This window comes from Theropithecus gelada, chromosome 12 (genome assembly GCF_003255815.1).
Source record: "Theropithecus gelada isolate Dixy chromosome 12, Tgel_1.0, whole genome shotgun sequence".
Taxonomy (NCBI): domain Eukaryota; kingdom Metazoa; phylum Chordata; class Mammalia; order Primates; family Cercopithecidae; genus Theropithecus; species Theropithecus gelada.
The window spans coordinates 82788448-82804313 of record NC_037680.1 but is presented as its reverse complement, the minus strand read 5'-3'; the positions used below and the strand labels follow the sequence as shown (position 1 = coordinate 82804313).

Genomic DNA, 15866 nt, shown 5'->3' with positions numbered 1-15866 from the left:
CCAGACTTATTTACTTAGTTAATTGTGGTTATAGAGTACCTGTAGAAATTCAGTGGTTTGAATCCTACAACATAGTCATTTTTCACAATTATTTTGACTATTCTAGGTATTTTTTATTTACACACAAATTTTAGAATCAAATTGTCATTTTCCACTAACAATACTATTGTGATTGTGGTTTTTATTATAAGTTGATTTGTGGAGAATTTACATTTTAACAATATTAAGTCTTCCAATCCATGAATATGGAATACTGCTCTAGTTTAGGTCTTTTAAAATTGTCTTCATTAGAGTTAAATTTTTGGTGTGACAGTCTTGCATATATTTTATTAAATTTATTTCAAAGTATTTTGCTTTCAATGCTGTTGTAAACCGATTTTTTTTATGATTTTATTTTTCATTTGTTTGCCACTTATATGTAGAAATAATTTGTTGTTAGGTTGAATTGTCAATATGTATTGCAATTTTGATAATTTACTTATTCTAACTTTTCTGGGTAAATTCTTTATGATTTTCTCTGTAAACAATCATGTCATGGCGAATGACAGTTTTACTTCCTTCCAATCTTTATGCCTCGTATTGCTTTTTCTGGCCTTATGTACTGGCTAAGATTTTCAGTAAATTATTGAATAGAAAGAGTGAGGATGGACATAATTGCCTTGTTTCCTTTATTTTGGGTAAAACATCCATGAAATTTTGGTTTAAAATAATTTTTTATTTTTAAGAGTTTATTTATTAAATAAAATTTTGAGGCCGTGCCACTGAGCCCAGAACCAAGAGACTAAGCCATAGCTGGAACATCATTTATACATTTCTTTTTTTTTTTTTTTTTGAGACGGAGTTTTGCTCTTGTCACCCAGGCTGGAGTGCAATGGCGCAATCTCGACTCACCGCAACCTCTGCCTCCCGGGTTCAAGTGATTCTTCTGTCTCAGCCTCCCAAGTAGCTGGGATTACAGGCATGTACCACCATGCCTGGCTAATTTTGTGTTTTTAGTAGAGACAGGGTTTCTCCGTGTTGGTCAGGCTGGTCTTGAACTTCCGACTTCAGGTGATCTGCCCGCCTCAGCCTCCCAAAGTGCTGGGATTACCAGCGTGAGCCACCGCACCCAGCCCCTTTATACCTTTCTTACACAACTTTTGTGTGTCATAAGTCCCACCTTTGGGGTCCTTGTAAGTATGAGTCTGTCATTTATCATGTTTTTTCTTTTTGGCACACAAAGTGGCTTACCTACTTATTTGCATGGTAATCCTTGGTTTTATAGGTTTTGGACTTATCCTGGAAACTCAAATTTAGCTACGTTAACTTGTTAGGATGATAATTTATATCAGCAAGTACTTTGAAATCAGCCTACCTCCTCTCTTTTTCTCTCTGCTTCTACCTTTAGCTTCAGTTTTGAGTTCATTTGTTTGTTTGTTTTCTGAGACAGGGTCTCACTCTGTTACCCAGGCTGGAGTGACCTTCCAGGGTCAAGCTGTCCTCCAACCTCAGCCTCCTAAGTAGCTGGGACTACAGGTGTGCACCACCACGCCTGGCTATTTTTGCATTTTGTTGTAGGAATGGGTTTTGCCATGTTGCCCAGGCCACTCTCGAACTCCTGGGCTTAAGCTATCCTCCCACCTAGGTCTCCCAAAGTGTTAGGATTACAGGTGTGAGCCACTGTGCCTGGCCCAGGTTTTTTCTATTTATCGTTTATTTACTTTTTGATGCGCAGTTAGGGGAAGAGATCTCCTCTACTTCCTATTGGGACCAACAATGCATTCATAAATATATTTCACCTAGTATGTAGTTGCTTTAGAATGGTAAGTTCTCTTCGTATATCTAAACTACCATATGCTGTCAAGTGTTTCTTTCTCTTTTTTTCTTTTAGAAGTTTTATCAGGTAACTTTTTTTACCCTCAAGGTCAAAGAAGAACACAATTTATTCATCTTTATACCTCAAATATTCCAAATATTTTTTTTTTTTTTTTTTTTTTTTTTTTTTTTGAGACGATCTTGCTCTGTCACCCAGGCTGGAGTGCAGTATCCCAATCTCAGCTCACTGCAAGCTCCGCCTCCTGGGTTCTCGCCATTCTCCTGCCTCAGCCTCCTGAGTAGCTGGGACTACAGGTGCCCGCCACTACGCCCTGCTAATTTTTTGTATTTTTTTAGTGGAGACGGTGTTTCACTGTGTTAGCCAGGATGGTCTTGATCTCCTGAAATCATGATCCACCTGCCTCAGCCTCCCAAAGTGCTGGGATTACAGGTGTGAGCCACCGCACCTGGCTATACCACAAATATTCTAATACACAGATCAAAATAGAATAAAACAGATGACTAGTAATTTTATTTCCATATTATTTGTACACATTTATGGGGTACATATGCAGTTTTGTTTTGTTTTGTCTTTGAGATGGAGTTTCGCTGTTGTTGCCCAGGCTGGAGTGAAATGGCACAATCTCGGCTCATCGCAACCTCCCGGGTTCAAGCAATTCTCCTGCCTCAGCCTCCTGAGTAGCTAGGATTACAGGCATGCGCCACCACGCCAGGCTAATTTTGTATTTTTTTTTAGTAGAGACGGGGTTTCTCCATGTTGGTCAGACTGGTCTTGAACTCCTGACCTCAGGTGATCCTCCCGCCTCGGCCTCCCAAAGTGTTGGGATTATAGGCATGAGCCACCGCGCCCAGCCATGTGCAGTTTTGTTATGCATAGATTGTGTAGTGATCAAGTCAGGGCTTTTAGGGTACCAATCACCTGAATGACATATGTTGTACCTATTAACCAATTTGTCATCATCCTCCCCTCTTCCACCCCCTCACTCTTCTGAGTCTTCATTGTCTATCACTCCACTCTCTACGTCTATGTGAACATGTTTTTTAGTACCCACTTATGAGTGAGAACATGTGATACTTGTCTTTCTGTGCCTGCCTTGTTTCACTTATGATAAGCCTCCAGTTCTACATATGTTGCTGCAAAAGACATGATTTTGTTCTTTTTTTGGGCTCAATAGCATTCTATTGTGTATACATGCAACACATTTTCTTTATCCATTTGTCCACTGATGGACACTTAGGTTGATTCTATTCTTTGTGATTCTGAATAGTGCTGTTATAAACATATGAGTGCTGATATAATTTTGATACATTGACTTATTTTCCTTTGAGTAGATACCTGGTAATGGGATTGCTGGATTGAATGGTAGTTCTATAGTTATATTTTTACTTTGAGAAATCTTTATACCGTTTTCCATAGAGGTTGTACTAATTTAGATTCCCACCAACAGTGTATAAGAGTTCCCGTTTCTCCACTTCGTAGCCATTATCTGTTATTTTATGTCTTTTTAATGATAGCCATTCTAACTGGGTTTACTTGTTATCTTTTTGTGAATGACTCCCAAATCTTTTTTTTTTTTTTTTTTTTTTTTGGGAGGGGGTCTTGCACTGTCACCCAGGCTGGAGTGCAGTGACATGATCTCGGCTCACTGCAAGCTCCGCCTCCCGGGTTCACGCCATTCTCCTGCCTCAGCCTCTGGAGTAGCTGGGACTATAGACGCCTGCTGCCACGCCCAGTTATTTTAGTAGAGACAGGGTTTCACAGTGTTAGCCAGGATGGTCTCGATTTCCTGACCTCATGATCCTCCCACCTCGCCTACCCAAAGTGCTGGGATTACTGGTGTGGGCCACCGCGCCCGGCCTGAATGACTCCTAAATCTTTTACTCATGTCTAACGATAAATCTTTTGAGTTTGAACTGCTTGTTGGATATTTCTCATCACGTATTTGGTCAATACCTTAAATTCAGCATTTCTAAAACTAAACTCATTCTTTTTCTTTCTTTTGTTTTTTTTGAGAGGGAGTCTCGCTCTGTCGCCCAGGCTGGAGTGCAGTGGCACCATCTCGGCTCACTGCAAGCTCCACCTCCCGGTTTCACGCCATTCTCCTGCCTCAGCCTCCCAAGTAGCTGGGACTACAGGCGCCCGCCACCTCGCCCGGCTAGTTTTTTGTATTTTTTAGTAGAGACGGGGTTTCACCGTGTTAGCCAGGATGGTCTCGATCTCCTGACCTCGTGATCCGCCCGTCTCGGCCTCCCAAAGTGCAGGGATTACAGGCTTGAGCCACCGCGCCCAGCCAATATTTTTCTTAATATGTATGCCTCTTTCTGATTCTCCTATTTTTATTAGAGGTATTACCATTTTGCTGTTTGGTTGTCTTAATAAAGTAAATTAAAATGAATTTCATTTGGAGAAGTTCATGTCATGCCTTGAGATTATGGACAAGCCTGGAATCTTAGAATATCAGGTGTAGAATTTGCTGCTCTGTAGGGTTGTTAATAACATTTTAGTAATAACAATGTCTGTATTTATATTGTCACTTCACAGGTATCATTTCTCTCCTTTTTCTTAACAATCTTGGGGGGTAGGCTAGGTGTATCTCATTTCACAGATATGGAAAGTTAAAGAAGGAAGGAAACAAACACATACTGAGAATGCATTAGGTGCCAGGTTTTGTCACTGCTAAATGAAGGGAAACTGGCCTTTCTCTTCTGTTTCCTACTCTTCATCAGCAACCAGGTTTGAAATATCGTTGTCATTGATCTTAGAAGTGGGAAGCATCCTGGAGATGTTCTAAATTATGTCCTTGCAAGGGTTGGCCTGTGGACCTGTGTCAGTCTACAAACTGCTTATTACTGGTCTGTGATAGAATAAGTGTGGAAATTATGAATAAGCTTTAGAAAATTGTGTAATCATGTAACATGCCTCAGCACTCAAGTGCGTCTTTCTGCACTTAACTTGAGAAGCACTGATTTAGTCCTTCCATTCTGCAGTAATAGCATCTTTTTTATTTTTATTTTTTCCGTTTTCCATCGGTTATTGGGGTCCAGGTGGTATTTGGTTACATGAGTAAGCTTTTCAGTGGCGATTTGTGAGATCTTGGTGAACCCATCACCTGATCAGTATTCACTGCACCCTATTTGTAGTCTTTTATCCCTTGCTCCCCTTCCTCCCTTCCCCCCAAGTCCCCAGAGTCCAGTGTATCTTGCTTATGCCTTTGGGTCCTCATAGCTTAGCTCCCACATATCAGTGAGAACATAGGATGTTTGGGTTTCCATTTCTGAGTTACTTCACTTAGAATAATAGTCTCCAGTCTCATTCAGGTCACTGCAAATGCCATTAATTCATTCCTTTTTATGGCTGAGTAGTATTCCATCATACACACACACACACACACACACACACACATATACACACACCACAGTTTTCTTTATCCACTTGTTGACTGATGGGCATTTGGGTTGGTTCCATGATTTTGCAGTTGCGAATTGTGCTACTATAAATGTGTGTGCAAGTATCTTTTTCGCATAATGATTTCTTTTCCTCTGGGTAGATACCTGGTAGTGGGACTGCTGGGTCAAATGGGAGTTCTTCTTTTAGTTCTTTAAGGAATCTCCACACTGTTTTCCATAGTGGCTGTACTAGTTACATTCCCACCAGCAGTGTAGAAGTATTCCCTGATCACCACATCCACGCCAACATCTACTGATTTTTGATTTTTTGATTATGGCCATTCTTGCAGGAGTAAGATGGTATCGCATTGTGGTTTTAATTTGCATTTCCCTGCAAATCAAATTTGCAATTAGTGATGTTGAGCATTTTTCCATATGTTTATTGCCCATTTGTTTATCTTCTTTTGAGAATTGTCTATTCATGCCCTTAGCCCACTTTTTTTATTTTTTTATTTTTTGAGATGGAGTCTCACTCTGTCGCCCAGGCTGGAGTGCAGTGGCGCCATCTCGGTTTACTGCAAGCTCTGCCTCCTGGGTTCACGCCATTCTCCTGCATCAGCCTCCCAAGTAGCTGGGACTACAGGCGCCCACCACCATGCCTGGCTAATTTTTTGTATTTTTAGTAGAGACGGGGTTTCACCGTGTTAGCCAGGATGGTCTCGATCTCCTGACCTCGTGATCCGCCTGCCTTGGCCTCCCAAAATGCTGGACTTACAGGCACGAGCCACTGCGCCCAGCTGAACATAGCCCACTTTTTATTGGGATTGTTTGTTTTCTTCTTACTGATTTGTTTGAGTTCGTTGTCAATTCTGGATATTAACAATATCTATATATTGTTATATCTATATATCAATATCTATATATCGTTTGTCAGATATATAGATTGTGAAGAGTTTCTCCCACTCTGTGGGTTGTCTGTTTACTCTGCTGACTGTTCCTTTTGCTGTGCAAAAGCTCTTTAGTTTAATTATGTCCCAGCTATTTATGTTCGTTTTTACTGCATTTGCTTTTGGGTTCTTGTCATGAACTCCTTGCCTAAGCCAATATCTAGAAGTGTTTTTCCAATGTTAGAATTTTTATAGTTTCAGGTGTTAGATTTAAGTCTTTAATTGACCTTGAGTTGATTTTTGTATAAGGTGAGAGATGAGGATCCAGTTTCATTCTCCTACACGTGGCTAGCCAATTATCCCAGCACCATTTGTTGAAAGGGTGTTCTTTTTCCACTTTATGTTTTTGTTTGCTTTGTCAAAGATTAGTTGGATGTAAATATTTGAGTTTATTTCTGGGTTCTCTATTCTGTTCCATTGGTCTATGTACCTATTTTTATACCAATACCATGCTTTTTTGGTGACTGTGGCCTTATAGTATAGTTGGAAATCAGGTAGTGTGATGCTTCCAGATTTGTTGTTTTTGCTTAGTCTTGTGTTGGCTATGTGGGCTCTTTTTTGGTTCCTTAGGAATTTTAGAATTGTTTTTTCTAATTTTGTGAAGAATGAGGTGGTATTTTGATTGGGAATATGTTGAATTTGTAGATTGCTTTTGGCAGTATGGTCATTTTCACAATATTGATTCTACCCATCCATGAGCATGGGATGTGTTTCCATTTGTTTGTGTCACCATGATTTCTTTCAGCAGTGTTTTGTAGTTTTCCTTGTAGAGGTCTTTTGCCTCCTTTGTTAGGTATAATCCTAAGTATTTTATTATTATTATTCTATTTTGCAGCTATTATAAAACAGATTGAGTTCTTGATTTGATTCTCTGCTTGGTCGCTGTTGCTATATAGAAGAGCTACTGATTTACATATGTTAATCTTGTATCCAGACACTTTGCTGAATCTTCTATCAGTTCTAGGAGCTTTCTGTAGTCTTAATGGATTTCAAGGGTAAATTATCAGATCGTCGGCAAACAGTGACAGTTTGACTTCCTCTTTACTGATTTGGATGCCCTTTATTTCTTTCTCTTATCTAATTGCTCCAGCTAGGACTTCCAGTACTATGTTGAAGAGGAGTAGTGAGAGTGGGCATCCTTGTTTGTTACAGTTCTCAGAGGGAATGCTTTAAACTTTTCCCCATTCAGTATTTTGTTGGCTGTGGGTTATAGATGGCTTTTATTATATTGAGGTATGTCCCTTGTATGCCAATTTGGCTGAAAGTTTTAATCATAAAGGGGTGCTGGATTTTTTCAAATGCTTTTTCTGCATATATTGAGATGATCAGGTGATTTTTGTTTTTAATTCTGTTTATGTGGTGTATCACATTTCTTGACTTGCTTATGTTAAACCATCTCTGCATCCCTGGTATGAAACTCACTTGACATGGTGAATTATCTTTTTGATAAGTTGTTGGATTTGGTTAGCTAATATTTTGTTAAGGGTTTTAGCATCTGTGTTCATCAGGGATATTGGTCTGTGGTTTTCTTTTTTGGTTATGTCCTGGTTTTGGTATTAGGGTGATGCTGGCGTCATAGAATGAATTAGGGAGGGTTCCTTCTTTCTCTATCTTGTGGAATAGTGTAAAAAGGATTGGTACTAATTCTTCTTTGAATGTCTGGTAGAATTCTGCTGTGAATAAGTCTGGTCCTGGAATGGTTTTTGTTGGTAATTTTTAAATTACCATTTTAATCTTGCTGCTTGTTATTGGTCTGCTCAGGGTATCTAATTCTTCTTGATTTAAGCTAGGAGTGTTGTATTTTTCCAGGAATTTATCATTTATCTATCTCTTCTAGGTTTTCTAGTTTATGTACATAAAGGTGTTCATAGTAGCCTTGAATGATCTTTTGTATTTCAGTGGTATCAGTTGTAACATCTCCTGTTTTGTTCCTTATTGAGGTTATTTGGATTTTCTCTCTTCTTTTCTTGGTTAATCTTGCTAATGGCTTATCAATTTTATTTATCTTTTCAAAGAACCAGCTTTTTGTTTCATTTATCTTTTGTATTTTGTTTGTTTGTTTCAGTTTCATTTAGTTCTGCTCTGATATTGGTTATTTCCTTTCTTCTGCTGGGTTTGGGTTTAGTTTGTTCTTGTTTCTCTGCTTCCTTGATGTGTGACCTTAGAATGTCAGTTTGTGCTCTTCCAGTCTTTTTGATGTAGGCGTTTAGGGCTATGAACTTTCCTCTTAGCACTGCCTTTGCTGTATCCAAGAGGTTTTGATAGGTTGTGTCATTATTGTTGTTCAATTTGAAGAATTTTTAAATTTCCATCTTGATTTTGGTTTTGACCCAATGCTCTTTCAGGAGCAGGTTATTTAATTTCCATGTATTTGCGTGGTTTTGAAGGTTCGCTTTGGAGTTGGTTCCCAGTTTTATTCCACTGTGGTCTGAGAGAGTGCTTGATATAATTTCAATTTTCTTAAATTTACTGAGGCTCGTTTTGTGGCCTAGCATATGGTTCTATCTTGGAGAAAGTTCCGTGTGCTGTTGAATAGAACGTGTGTATTCTGCAGTTGTTGGACAAGGCCTTTTACTATTATATAATATCCCTCTTTGTCTCTATTAACTGCTGTTGCTTTAAAGTTTGTTTTGTCTGATATAAGAATAGCTACCCCTGCTTGCTTTTGGTGTTCATTTGCATGAAATGCCTTTTTCTGTGCCTTTAAGTTTATGTGAGTCTTTATATGTTAGGTGAGTCTCCTGAAGGCAGCAGATAGTTGGTTGGTGGGTTCTTATCCATTCTGTGGTTCTGTATCTTTTAAGTGGAGCATTTAGGCTATTTACATTCAATGTTAGTATTGAAATATGAGGTACCATTGCTTTCATTGTGCTCTTTGTTGCCTGTGTGCTTTGGTTTTTTGTTTTTTGTTTCACTTTCTAACTTGTATTTTTGTTTTATAGGTCCTATATGATTTGTGCTTTAAAGAGATTCTGTTTTGATGTGTTTCCAGTATTTGTTTCAAGATTTAGAGCTCCTTTTAGCAGTTCTTGTAGTGGTGGTTTGGTAATGGTGAATTCTCTCAGCATTTGTTTGTCTGAAAATGACTGTATCTTTCCTTCATATGTGATGCTTAGTTTTGCTGGATACAAAATTCTTGGCTGACAATTGTTTTGTTTAAGGAGGCTGAAGATAGGGCCCAATCCCTTCTAGTTTGTGGGGTTTCTCTTGAGAAATCTGCTGTTAATCTCATAGGTTTTCCTTTATAGGTTACCTGGTGCTTCTGTCTCACAGCTCTTAAGATTCTTTCCTTCGTCTTAACTTTGGATAACCTGGTGACAATGTGTCTAGGCAAAGGTTCCCAGGTCAATGGAGTTGTGTATTTAGGAGGATTATGGCTGCCTCTGCTGAATCACGTAGGTTGTCAGGGAAGTGGGGGAAAGCCAGCAGTCATAGACCTCACCCAGCTCCCACACAATCTGAAGGGCCAGCCTCACTCCCACCATGCCCCACCTAATGGCCCAGTCTGTTTCCAGGCAGTAGGTGAGCAGGGCTTGAGAACTTGCCCCAGGCTACCTGCCTCCCAGCTGGGAAAGAAAAGGGCTTTGGTTCTTTCCCCACCTGTGGAGTCTGCACACAGGATTTGTGGCCTCCCCCACATTCTGGCCAGGAGGCTTCTCACCCAGTTCAGATTGTTACAAAGTTCAGCTGGAGATTTCCTTCTCCCTGTGGCATTTTCCCCATGCCTCTGGCTGCCCTCCCAAAAGATCTCTGTGATGCCAGGCAGGAATGACCTGCTTGGGGAACCAGTGAGCTCCCGGAACCTTTCCCGCTGCTTCCTCTACCCCTGTATTTTGCTCAGCTCTCTAAATTGACTCAAGTCCAGGTAAGGTCGGAAACTTCTCCTGTAAACCAGACCTTCAGTTTCCCCAGCGCGGGTGTGTGTTCGGAGCAGAGGATCTCCCTTTCCTACTTCTGCAGTTTGGGCACTCACAGTGTTTGGAATGTCTCCAGGTCCTGCAGGAGCAGTCCACTTCCTTCAGAGGGTCTGTGGGTCCTCTTGGGATTCCTGGTTTGTTCTTGCAGTTGTTCTGGAGCTAAAATTCACTATGCAAGCTTCTGCACTCTGCTCTGTCTGTCAGAGCTGCAATCCAGTCCTGCCTCTCATCGGCCATGATGATCACTTCGCTATTTTAAGCCAGTCCTGGGGGTAAAGCGCCATCTGGGGCACACGCAGTGGCTGCGCAGCACAGGAGGCAGGCAGGGCCATGCAGCTGTGGCAGTGCTGTCCTAAGAGCGGGACTGGAGCCAGGTGACACTGAGGTGGTGATAGCAGTGGCAGGGGCGCAGGTGCATCTTTTTAAAGTAACAATTTTGGCAACTGATTATCGACCCAAGCTTTGCCTTCCCTTCAAGACCTGCCTTTCCTTTTTTGTATGAATGAGACTTCTATTTTCCTAGTTATGCAGATTCTGAGCCATTGAGTCATTGACTTTCTAATCCTTCATACTGAGTCACCAAAGAGTTAGTTCAATTATGATAATGGCCGTTACATGTTTTTTTTGTTCGTTTGTTTTGTTTTGTTTTTGAGATGGAGTCTTGTTCTGTCGCCCAGGCTGGAGGGCAGTGGCTTGTGATCTTGGCTCACTGCAACCTCTGCCTCCTGGGTTCAAGTAATTCTCCTGCCTCAGCCTCCCAAGTAGCTGGGACTACAGGCATGCACCACCATGCCAAGCTAATTTTTTTTTGTATTTTTAGTTCCTTGTTTTATACATTATGTTACTGTTCTTCTTCCCAGTCTTTGCTGGTGGAAACTGCTGCCTGCTTATTGTCCCTTCCCTGGTCCTTGCCAGCTGACAAAGCTTGTCTTTATACATGTCTTTATGCATGCAGATTGCCTCACACTCTCCAGTCCTCCTCCTTCCATCCTAGCATGGATCCTTGTTATCTCTTTCCCGGAGTTTTACTCTTCTCTCTCTTCTTCCATTGATTTTGTATCTGCTGCTGACTATAATCATTGTCATGGCACACCTCTGTGATTGTGTTTTCTTAACAATTACAAAGCTTAGCAGTTAGGAGTGCAAAATGTAAAAAATTACAAGTCTCCTGCTTTGCCTGTGGAATAAAGGTTAAACTCTTTAATTTGATATTTAAGTTTAGAAAGCTAACCTTACCTATCATTATTCCCTTATAGACCCCTTACCTTAGCCACACCAAGCTACTTACATTCTTGCTCTTCACCATCCTGTCTATCTCTGTATCTTGGCTTACGTTTTCTATTTGTGTGAGGTCCTCTTTCTTCAGGGTTCATTTCTGCTGTCACCTCCTCTGCAAAGCCTTTCTTTTCTTCCAGCAGAGTTATTTATTTATTTATTTATTTATTTATTTATTTTGTTGAGGCAAAATCTTGCTCTGTCATCCAGGATGGAGTGCACTGTTGCTGTCTCAGTTTCCTGCAACCTCCACCTCTCAGGTTCAAATGGTTCTCCTGCCTCAGCCTCCTGAGTAGCTGGGATTATAGGAATACACCACTACACCTGGGTACTTTTTATATTTTTAGTAGAGACAGGGTTTTGCCATGTTAGTAGAACTGTTGACCTCAAGTGATCTGCCCACCTTGGCCTCCCAAAGTGCTGGGATTACAGGCGTGAGCCACTGCATCCAGGCCTTCCAGCTGTCTTTCCAGTGAACTTCAGTAACACCTTACCCTGACCTCTGTTGTGATACTTTACTGTTTTCTATCTTGTGTGAAAGATATTTATCACACTTGCTAGCTCTACGAGAACTCGCAAGTGTAGACCTTCTGTCAGAGGTCAGGGAAGAATTCAAAATGAAGAATCCTGGGCCCCATACCATGGAGATCTCTGTTTCAGTAGATTTCGGGTAGCTCCTAGGAGTCTGAAACTTTTCAGTGCTCACAGATTTTTCTGATTTGTGGTCAGATGTTTGAATCATTGGCCCGTCTGCCCCACTGTTTTTGTTACTGATTTTATTCTTTTTTGAATTGTTTTAACTTTTGATAGGTGTTTATCTTGTCTAAATTGCATTGCAAACTCTTTGAAATGTTGGTCTCTCTTCTGTAGTGCTGAGCGTAATAGATAAACAGTAAATGTTGAATGTTGAGTAAATGAAAAGATTGAAGTAAAATCCTTCCATTTGTAGATCTGTAGTAAAAACTATACTGATGAGAATGTGCTTCTTAGGAGAGATACTAAGTAGAAGTTTATAAAGTAGGCTGTTATAGGCTATGCTGAAGGAAAGAATAATAATATCACTTAAGAGAAACCAAGCAATGAATAGCAGAAGATTGGTAAGATAATATATGGTCCATGGTGTCACATGTGTGGTATTTACTTATGATAGAAGAGAAAGAAGCTAAAATAACAGGTCAGTTTTCAAGTCCAGAGTGCATTATCCCTAACGGTAAAAAGTAAGATCACATTTGTTCCATAAAAAAGTGGCCTTTTAAACCTTGCTGGTGGTAGACATTGCTAACTAACCTCAGCACTCTTTCTCGTTGAGCTTAGATGTTCCTTCAGCATCACTTCCACGTAGCATTTAGCCAGGACACCAGTTAATCACATTATTAGCATGTGATGGAAAATCCTGTATGTAATCCCTGACTTATTAAATGCTGTCTAGGATACTTCCATAGTTAAAAAAAAAACACATGGTAGAAAGCTGTGCGCGATGGCTCACGCCAGTAATCCCAGCACTTTGGGAGGCCGAGACAGGTGGATCACGAGGTCAGGAGATCGAGACCATCCTGGCTAACATGGTGAAACGCTGTCTCTACTAAAAATACAAAAAAATTAGCTGGGCGTGGTGGCGGGAGGCGGAGCTTGCAGTGAGCCGAGATCACATGAACTGCACTCCAGCGAGACTGTCTCCACCCCGCAAAAAAAAAAAAAAAGTGGTAGAATCGATGCTATCCCTACAACCAAATTTCTTTAGGTGGTTAGCAAGAAAAAGGTAGTTAAAAACCAGAATGTTTAAAAGGGCAGCTCTTAGATAATAAACAGTTAGAATTCGCTGCCCTATTTCTGGTATGACCTGTCTTTTATGAAATTATGCTGTTTGTTTCCTCATAACTGTCATGTCATTTACTCAGACGTTTTAGTAAGTAAAGGTAAAGAAATGAATTTTTTCCTCTAGAGTCTCTAATCACTTAAAATTTAGAAGACACTGGCATATTAAATGTCTACCGATGCCATGCTAAGAAGGCTGTTTCTGAAAGCACTGGATTAACTCTGTCCTTATTGTTGAAATACTGTACTTATTTCAGCTCTATTGGAATTCTCTTACTCTAATTGTGTGAAGTATGTGCTCACATGCCACAAAAGTTTTAAACCTGTGCATTCGGCCACAGTTCCTAATTCTCTTTTCCCCTGTCTAAAATGAGCCTAATGTAACCAGTTTTTCATTTCTCTCCCTGCACTTTCCAGGTCAGATGATGATGATGCGGAGAGTAGGAGCTCCAGGGTGACCCAACTTTGCACTTACTTTCAGCAGAAATACAAGCACCTGTGCCGCCTGGAGCGGGCAGAATCTCGTCAAAAGAAATGCCGGCATACATTTAGGAAAGCTTTGCTGCAGGCGGCCAGTAAAGAACCAGAATGCACTGGTCAGTTAATACAAGAACTGCGGAGAGCTGCATGCAATCGAACCAGGTTAGAGCCACAGCAACCTATTCTTAAGGGACTCATCTCAGTTTGCTTTCTTTATTTTGTGAGAGGATAGTTGAGGCACAATGGGAGATGGCCACTAAGTCACAAACATTTAAGCATCGTGTTTTGGTTTTCTTGCTTTGTTAAAGTGCTGCAGGTGTCAAAATAATACTGCCATGAGCTAACAGTAAAATTAAAGCATTGCTAATAGTTTGCTGAAGTTTGATTAGAATTTATTCATTAAAGATTTGAGAATGTTACCTGGCTTACAAAAAAAATTACAATGCTTAGAAATTTCATGTTATTTAAAAGTAACATTTATAGATTTTTAACTACAAAAGTAGTATTTTATGTTTATTTACTTGTGTTATTTGAGTTTCTTTTCAGTGTTGGTTTTCGTTTTTTGTTTTTAGAGACAGGGTCTTGCTCTGTTGCCCAGGGTGGAGTGCAGTGGTGCGATCATAACTCACTGCTGAGCTCAAATGATCCTCCCACCTCAGCCTCCTGAGTAGCTGGGACTATAGGCACGTGAAAGCGTACCCAGCTGATTAAAAAATTTTTTTTAGAGATGAGAGTCTCCCTATATTGCCCAGGCTGGTCTCAAGTGTTGGGATGCTGATTAAAAAATTTTTTTGTAGAGATGATCGTCTCCCTATATTGCCCAGGCTGGTCTCAAGTGTTGGGATTAGAATGGGATTAGAGGTGTTAGCCACTGTAGCTGGCCTTTTCAGTCTGTTTTCTGTTAATATTTACATTACCTCACAGATTATTTGTGTAAGTATTTTATTACATTGATTTTTTTTTAAGAAAAAATTCCTTCTGTTTATAATGCAGGTACTTGTTTATTGTGGAAAATTTTAAAAATACACAAATAAGAAGGGAAAAATCTTCATGTTGTCATTCACAAGACAGAATGAGCACTGTTAACATTTTGATTCTGTTTCCTTCTAGTCTTTGTGTGTGTGTGTGTGTGTGTGTGTGTGTGTGTGAGCGTATAAATTTTCTACCGAGCCATGTGTTTATATTAAAAAGCAAAATTGAGATCATGTTCTCTACATTATTTTCGTTTATTTCCATAAATGCTTTTGTTCGTTTATCACTGAATTATGACCACTTTCTCATGACATTAAGTCTTAATTATTAATTAATTACATTAATTCTCATGACAATAGTTTGAGTTTTCTAGTTTTCCCTCAAAAGTATACCGTAGCCATTTCCCTGTGTTCTTCAAGATTCTTTTGAAAACATGATTCATCATGTTTATATAATATTCCATTCATGAAAATCTGTATATCGGAAATGTAGAGTTATCTGATATTTTAGAAATTTTGGCATATTACCGTTTTGGTGGTAATGGTGAAAACCTTAGTACAGTAATACCTTAGTTTATATTAAATGTTTATATAAAATGTTTCAAAAATCCAAAGTTATATTTTCTAAACTGATTACAGAATTCTGTTATACATATATAAATATAAAATATCTTCTATATAAATAAATATATGTAGTATCTGTTGTGTATATATAAATACATATTTATATAACAGAATTTTGTTTTTTATATATATTTTAATTATGGTTATTTTTCTTTTTTTTTTTTTTCCAATTTTTTTGAGATGGAGCCTTTCTGTGTAACCCAGGCTGGAGTGCAGTGGCACAATCTTGGCTCATGGCAACCTCCACCTCCCTGGTTCAAGCGATTCTCCTGCCTCAGCCTCCCAAGTAGCTGGGATTACAGGTGCCTGCCATCATGCCAAGCCAATTTTGTATTTTTAGTAGAGATGGGCTTTCACCATGTTGGCCGGGCTGGTCTTGAACTCCTGACCTCAGGCGATCTGCCTACCTTGGCCTCCCAAAGTGCTGGGATCACAGGCATGAGCCACTGCCCCTCCTGGTTATTACTTTTAACTGAAATACACATTTAAAACACTAAATTGAATTTTAAAATTTCAAAACATGGCTGGGCGCAGTGGCTCACACCTGTAATCCCAGCAGTTTGGTAGGCTGAGGTGGGTAGATCACTCGAGGTCAGGAATTTGAGATTAGTCTGGACAACGTGGTGAGACCCCAT

At 39.8% G+C, this 15866-nt stretch overlaps 1 protein-coding gene across 2 annotated transcripts in view; it reads left to right on the top strand.

Moving 5' to 3' along the window:
• INO80D (INO80 complex subunit D) overlaps positions 1 to 15866 on the top strand; it is a 94799-nt gene that overhangs the window by 45791 nt on the left and 33142 nt on the right. For both annotated transcript variants that reach the window (XM_025405238.1, XM_025405239.1), the window contains one exon: positions 13574 to 13798. In XM_025405238.1, the coding sequence (XP_025261023.1) occupies positions 13574 to 13798 (225 nt within the window). The remainder of the gene's footprint in view (positions 1 to 13573; positions 13799 to 15866) is intronic.